Source organism: Piliocolobus tephrosceles, chromosome 10 (genome assembly GCF_002776525.5).
Source record: "Piliocolobus tephrosceles isolate RC106 chromosome 10, ASM277652v3, whole genome shotgun sequence".
Classification (NCBI taxonomy): domain Eukaryota; kingdom Metazoa; phylum Chordata; class Mammalia; order Primates; family Cercopithecidae; genus Piliocolobus; species Piliocolobus tephrosceles.
This window is the reverse complement of record NC_045443.1, coordinates 120574771-120582692: the sequence shown is the minus strand read 5'-3', so window position 1 is coordinate 120582692 and position 7922 is coordinate 120574771. Positions and strand designations below refer to the sequence as shown.

The window sequence follows — 7922 nt, the reverse complement described above, 5'->3', positions numbered from 1 at the left end:
TGTTAGCCAGGATGGTCTCGATCTCCTGACCTCGTGATCCACCCGTCTCGGCCTCCCAGAGTGCTGGGATTACAGGCTTGAGCCACCGTGCCCGGCCAAAAAACAAGTCTTAAAAAATGTGTAGAGGCCAAGTGTGGTGGCTCATGCCTGTAATTACAGCACTTTGGGAGGCCAAGGTGGGTGGATCACTTGAGGTCAGGAGTTCGAGACCAGCCTGGCCAATATGGTGAGACCCCCCATCTTTACTAAAAATACAAAAATTAGCTGGGCATGGTGGTGTGTGCCTTTAATCCCAGCTACCTAGGAGGCTGGGGCAGGAGAATGGCTTGAACCCAGGAGGCAGAGGTCTCAGTGAGCCAAGATTACGCCACTGCACTCCAGCCTGGGCGACAAAGCTAGACTCCATCTCCAAAAAAAAAGGGTAGAGATAGGGTCTCGCTATATTGCCCACGCTGGTCTCAAACACCTGGCTTCATGTGACCCTCCTGCCTTGGCCTCCCAACGTGCTAGAATTACAGGCATGAGCCACCACAATGCATCAAGAGAAATTTGTATATGGTGTCTAGGTAATGCCATCTGGACCAGAAATGGTCAGCGTGTCAATCCAGAACGGCTTCTGGGGTGAGGAATGCTCTAGGGCAGAATTCCACTCTGCCGCGATCCACCCATTTGCCTTGTAATAAAACATACTTGCCCAAGTCATAACAACTGCTTTTGTTTTTAAATAAAACCTTTGCCTCAGAAGCCGTCCTCGGTATAAACGCGTCCCTGGAATCTATATTCTCAACAGTCCATGCTGTGACGAAAAGAGGGAACCATTGGTCCTAAGGAAGATCTCTGTTAGCAAACACGGCTTCTGGATTAACAGTAGGTATGGTGTGGCTTCTGTCACCCGTTGTATTTCTAAATATTGGCACATGTGCTCCACAGATGTTTACGGACGTGAATGTTACTCACCTTGCCGGGAAGTCACGTTGTGTCCCACGGAAGCTTTCTGAACACGTGCACCCAGATTTGAGGCGGACAATTCTCTGCATTTTGGATGGCTTGAAAATACTCATCCACTCCACATCAGACATGTGGCCTGGGGCTTCAATTATGAAGTTACTCGGGTGGCAGCACTTGGAGTCACACATGCCACTTTCGCCCAGACAGGCTTCATTTTTCTGGCAGCATGAGATTTCGGACCTTTCCATCTGATCTTGACACTCTACATCCAGCTTTTCTGGCTGTTTTGAACTTGGGCAGTTGGTCAGGCCCAGGTAAACACTGACATCGTGCCACTGCTTCTCATCAGATAAAGTGGGCATTTCTGAGGGTTGTTTTTCTTCGTTCTGAACCCCAGTGCCATGACATTTTAGTGATTTTGCATGGATCTTGCACAATGTAATTTTGTTTTCAGGTTCAATCTGGGTTTTTCCTCCCAGAGACCAAGACTTGTGTTTCTCTACTAAGTCTTTGGTAAATATGGATGACAGCGTAATTACACTTTTCTCCCCAAATGCAGTATTGATCGGTCGTTTCTTCTCTTTGCATTCATCACAAGAGCTCTTGTCTGACCTATTTTGCTGAACCAACATGGCTTCAAATTTCTGGTCCTTAAACAGTGACTTCTGATTTTTTTCCTTCTTAATATCGACTTTTGGGTGGTTATTTTCAAGGTCTGATAAACACATGTCTCTGCTATGGTGGCATTATAAGAAAAATGGAGGTTATAAGATATACTTGATACTATCATTCTAAACATTTCACCCAAAACTCAGCAGAGCTAAGTCCCAATGAGACTCATTTGTCTGAACCTCAGAGCCCAATTCTAGCCCAACCTTCTCCAGGAAGCCTTTCTGACCACCAAGCTCACATTCCCTTTTCCATCCTCACCTCTTATTGCGCTGTCTACATGAGCAAAAAGAATCCTACAGAAATGTGACAAAACCTTTTAATAAATCTTCCTTTAAAATTTTTCATGTCACTTGTATTCAGGTATTCTAATCTGTATCATTCTGATACCTAGGAAATGCAACTCTCTCTTTCCATAATGCCATAAACTATTTTATGCTTAAAAAAATTTTTTTTTTGAGGCTGGGCGTAGTGGCTCATGCCTGTAATCCCAGCACTTTGGGAAGTTGACGTGGGTGGATCACCTGAGGTCAGGAGTTCAAGACCAGCCTGACCCACATGGAGAAACCCTGTCTCTACTAAATATACAAAAATTAGCCGGGCGTGGTGGAACATGCCTGTATTCCCAGCTACTTGGGAGGCTGAGGCAAGAGAATTGCTTGAACCTGGGAGGCGGAGGTTGTGGTGAACCAAGATAGTGCTATTGCACTCCAGGCTGGGTGACAAGAGCGAAACTCCATCTCAAAAAAAAAAAAAAATTTTTTTTTTGGTAGAGATAGGGTCTTGCTATGTTGCCTAGGCTGCTCTTAAACTCCTGGCCTCAAGCAATCCTTCTGCCTTAGCTTCCGAAGGCACTGCGATTATAGGTGTGAGCCATGGCGCCCAGCCCATTTTAAGCTTTTAAGGAATAACCTCAACTCATCTAGTACCTCCCAGAGGCAATGAAGGTCAAAAAGGAGAAAGACAGCCTTGGCAACACAACGAAACCCCATATCTACAAAAAATACGAAAAAAAAAAAAAGTAGCCGGGCATGGTGGCGCACCCCTGTGGGCCCAGCTACTCACTTGGAAGGCTGTGGTGAGAGGATCGCTTGAACCCAGGAGGTGGAAGTTGCAGTGAGCTAAGGTTGCACCACTGCATGCCAGCCTGGGCAACGGAGCAAGACCCCATCTCAAAAAAAGGAAAAAGGAGAAAGAGCCAGTATGTTAGAGGCTTCTGCCTGCAAGAGAACTCTGAGTTAGTCTGGTGGCAGTGGCAGCAGCTAGGACTCAGAGCCACAAGCCACAACCCCCCGCAGAGAGCCCCAAAGGAAAGTGCAGCAAGAATAGCGGAAAGCAGGGCGGCCCCAGCCACACGGCACACGGCACACGCCACACGCCTAGGGCGATCGCGGCATTGCTGCAACTACTAAGCCCTGCTGCTCTCAACTCCATTCTCCCAGGGAAAGTGGCTGCTGCAACCCAGTCCAGCCTCCATGGTTCCAAACAGTCATGGGGAGCTTCCTTAATCCCTCTCCCTTTCAAAGACTCCTTGTAACATTTCGGCTTAGAAAAGTAGACTACGTTGAGCTGTGGTCTATATAATTATATAACTATATGCCTGTTAAATTAAACCACACTTTATATGTTTATATTTTAATTTTACAGAAACCAATTTAATTCCCACACTGCTTGTTGTAGGGAAGGGAAGATGATTCCTATTAATGACGCAAGCAGGAAAATCCAGTTAAGGGCACAGATCACCCTCGGTGGAGTGGGGCTCTTACTCAGCAATCAATGCAGTCCTTGGCATTACTTCTTTTGGGCGAGTGCCATGTCCTATATACCTACATGTGCCCAAGTCCTAGCCTAGTGTCTAAACACTGAATGCTGGCTGGCTGGCTGGCTGGCTGGATGAACGAATGATTCATCTCTGTAGTGTCTACTCTAGCTCAAAGCCTTCTGCACAACAGAAGGGCAAATCAGGTTAAACATATTTACTTCTATCCGGTTGCTAAATCAGGATCTTGCCTAAAATTCTTAGATCAGGTCTTCCTACAACTGAGGATTATGACAGTCATTATTAGCTCACACACATTTATTTTATTTTATTTTATTTATTTATTTATTTAATTTTCAGACAGAGTCTCACTCTGTCTCCCGGGCTGGAGTGCAGTGGCATGATCTCAGCTCGCTGCAACCTCCGCCTCCCAGGTTCCAGCAATTCTCCTGCCTCAGCCTGCCGAGTAGCTGGGACTACAGGTGCCCACCACCACGCCCGGCTAATTTTTTTGTATTTTTAGTACAGACGGGGTTTCACCGTGTTAGCCAAGATGGTCTTGATCTCCCGACCTCGTGATCCACCCACCTCCGCCTCCCAAAGTGCTGGGATTACAGGCATGAGCCACCGCACCAGGCCTATTTATTTATTTTTTGAGACGGAGTTTGGCTCTTGTCACCTAGGCTGGAGTACGATGGCGCGATCTCGGCTCACTGCAACCTCCACCTCTGGGGTTCAAGTGATTCTCCTGCCTCAGCCTCCCAAGTAGCTGGGATTACACGTGCCCGCAACCACGCCCAACTAATTTTTATATTTTTATTTATTTATTTAGAAATGGAGTCTTGCGGCCGGGCGCGGTGGCTCAAGCCTGTAATCCCAGCACTTTGGGAGGCCGAGATGGGCGGATCACGAGGTCAGGAGATGGAGACCATCCTGGCTAACACGGTGAAACCCTGTCTCTACTAAAAATACAAAAACTAGCTGGGCGAGGTGGTGGGCGCCTGTAGTCCCAGCTACTCGGGAGGCTGAGGCAGGAGAATGGCGTAAACCCGGGAGGCGGAGCTTGCAGTGAGCTGAGATCCGGCCACTGCACTCCAGTCCGGGCGACAGAGCGAGACTCCGCCTCAAAAAAAAAAAAAGAAATGGAGTCTCGCTCTGTCACCAGGCTGGAGTGCAGTGGCATGATCTCGGCTCATTACAACCTCCACCTCCCAGGTTCAAGCGATTCTCATGCCTCAGCCTCCCGAGTAACTGGGACTACAGGCATAAGCCACTATGCCTGGCTAATGTTCGTATTTTTAGTAGAGATGGGATTTCACCATGTTGGCCAGGCTGGTCTCAAACTCCTGACCTCAGGTGACCCACCTGCCTTGGCCTCCCAAAGTGCTGGGATTACAGGTGTGAGGCACCACACCCGGCCACATTTATTTCCTACCATACGGGGAATAGTAGTCAGTACTGGCCAAGAGTAAGTGCACAGTCAATACTGACTGATGGAATATAATACAAGATCATATTAATTGCATCTTGCTGAGATTACCTGGAGTCCAGGGCCTTTGAGTCCTCCATCTTTGAGTCATACATCTGTATTAATTCTTGAGAATTTTCCACATTGAAATTAAGAAACTGCAGATCACTCTGTTGTTTTACATAAATCTGTCATGGATATTGACAAATCAATATGAAATGTAATAACAAAACTAAACTGAACCAACAATTTGGCACTTTCCCTGAAATAGTTCACAAACCCTAAAACAGATCAGATAGTTACTAGGGAAATATGCTAAATATGTCTGCTTTTAATTTTCCTTTGTTAGCACTAAGATTTGCTAGGATAACTGGGCTCCCTGCCTTTGATCACCACAAGCAAGACCCTATCTGCTGTACTAAACATGATATACAGGCTGGGCTCAGTGGCTCACACCTGTAATCCCAGCACTTTGGGAGGCTGAGGTGGGTGGATCATGAGGTCAGGAGTTCAAGACCAGCCTGGTCAATATAGTAAAACCTTGTCTCTACTAAAAATACAAAAAATTAGCTGGGCATGGTGGTGGGCACATGTAATCCCAGCTACTTGGGAGGCTGAGGCATGAGGATCACTTGTACCTGGGGGGTGGAGGCTGCAGTGAGCCAAGATCAGGCCATTGCACCCCAGCCCAGGCGACAGTGTGAGACTCCGTCTCAAAAAAAAAAATAAAATAAAAATAAACATGATATACAACTAATGTAGTTAGGGTTCCAAACCACCAATTAAACAAAATCGACAGGCATACTTTTTTCTAATTTGCTATTTGTTTGCAAACATTTCTTATGTGATAGAGAAGGATGATTGGGGACATACCTGTCTCAGATTGTGCAGTTCTGAATTTGTGCGTTCTTGCTTTGACTTCGCAATATTAAGCAATTCATCTTTCCTCTTTTCTCTCTCTACTATTTAAGAACAAGTATTGTTAAATATTTTTCATCAGCTGTATCAACACAAACCTCTCCATTTCCAACAATTCAATGCTCAGCTAACATTTTTGTTGTTGTTCCTGAACTTAGTAGAATGGGCTGAACGCAGTAGCTCGCACCTGTAACTGCAGCACTTTGGGAGGCCGAGGTGGGTGGATCACTTGAGGTCAGGAGTTCGAGACTAGCCTGGCCAACATGGCAAAACCCCATCTCTACTAAAAATACAAATTCAGCCAGGTGTGGTGGTGCATGCCTGTGGTCCCGGTCACTTGGGAGGCTGAGGCAGGAAAATCATTTGAACCTGGGAGGTGGAGGTTGCAATGAGCAGAGACTGCGCCACTGCACTCCAGCCTGGATGATGGAGTGAGCACTTTGTCTCAAAAAAAAAAAAAAAAAAAAAGAAGTGATTTGTAGATTCAGGGATTATTTATCTTTCCTTTCGTGGGTGATAGAATGAGGGTGATTTCCAGATCTCTATATTTAATACATATTACTTTAATTATTTTTAAATTTTAAAAGATAAAATATTTTTAAAAACAGAGATGGGGTCTCGCTATGTTGCCCAGGCTGGTCTTGAACTCCTGGGTTTCACCATGTTAGCCAGGTTGGTCTCCAACTCCTGGCCTCATGTGATCTGCCCACCTCGGCCTCCCAAAATGCTGGGAGCCACTGTGCCTGGCTGAAACCAAGACATTTTAACAGTGGAAGGGATATCCATAGTACATCTGACTCAGCGGGTCTCAATTCCACACGCCTCTCGTGTTAACAGCATCCAAGCAGGGTGTACTCCTAATGTTTAAATAAACCTGTTTTGTTATAATCGCAGCTACTTCGGAGGCTGAGGTGGGAAGACTGCTTGAGCCCAGGAGTTTAAGACTAGCCTGAGCCAACACAGCAAGACACTGTCTCTTAAAAAAAAAAAGATACTTGTTTTGGATACAGCATGGTCCCTAAACAAAAGCCAACTACTTTATCTGGCCCTCAGAGTAATTTTAAATATATCTGAATGTTGGCTGGTGGGGTTGTTGGGGGGTGGTGGGGGAGGGCAGGCGGTCAAAGAAAAAAATATATATATATATTTGAATGTTGCCTTAATCTCTGATTTTAGAATAATCTACTTTTGCATAAGAGGCAATGCCACTGTAAATATAAATGTTTCCCTAGTTCAGATAGTTTTCTCCACTGCTGGGTTTAGCTGAGAGATCAAAGTGGATTGGGTCTATTTTCACAAGTTGGCCACAGAAAACAAAGAGGTAAGGAACTCTCTGCTGCTATCTGCCTGAACAAGCAGCCTAAGATAAAACAACGGGACCCACGCCTGTAATCCCAGCACTTTGGGAGGCTGAGACGGGCGGATCACGAGGTCAGGAGATCGAGACCACCTTGGGTAACACGGTGAAACCCTGTCTCTACTAAAAATATAAAAATTTGACGGGCGAGGTGGCGGTGCCTGTAGTCCCAGCTACATGGGAGGCTGAGGCAGGAGAATGGCGTGAACCCGGGAGGCGGAGCTTGCAGTGACTGGAGATCACGCCACTGCACTCCAGCCTTGCCACAGAGCGAGACTCCGTCTAAAAAAAAAAAAACAACAACAATGGGAAGGGCCTTAGATGCCTGGAACCTGCTGAATTCTGATCAAGACTCTGCGTTTTACTGCCTGGAAGACCTGAGGCAGACACTCAGTCTACAAGAGCTCACCTACAGGACTGTCAGGACCCACAGAAATGTAAACTAGTATCATTGTTCCCTTTGCAAACTCCTTACTCCTAGTTATGTAGAAACAAGACATGTTTTGTTCTCTCAGCCTATGTAAAGAACACGCCTGCAATTCCAGCACTTTGGGAGGCCAAGGCGGGCAGATCACGAGGTCAGGAGATCGAGACCATCCTGGCTAACACAGTGAAACCCTGTCTCTATTAAAAAATACAAAAAATTAGCTGGGCATGGTGGCGGGTGCCTGTAGTCCCAGCTACTCGGGAAGCTGAGGCAGGAGAATGGCGTGAACCCAGGAGGCTGAGCTTGCAGTGAGCCGAGAACGCGCCACTGCACTCCAGCCTGGGCGATAGAGAGCTAGACTCCGTCTCAAAACAAA

General features: G+C 46.4%; 1 protein-coding gene across 1 annotated transcript in view; it reads right to left on the bottom strand.

The window, feature by feature from the left end:
• Positions 1-7922, bottom strand: part of CCDC62 (coiled-coil domain containing 62) — a 52970-nt gene that overhangs the window by 27454 nt on the left and 17594 nt on the right. The window contains exons 6-8 of the mRNA XM_031936389.1: positions 5718-5806; positions 4917-5032; positions 958-1683 (exon numbers count right to left, since the gene is read on the bottom strand). Of these exons, the coding sequence (XP_031792249.1) occupies positions 958-1683; positions 4917-5032; positions 5718-5806 (931 nt within the window). The remainder of the gene's footprint in view (positions 1-957; positions 1684-4916; positions 5033-5717; positions 5807-7922) is intronic.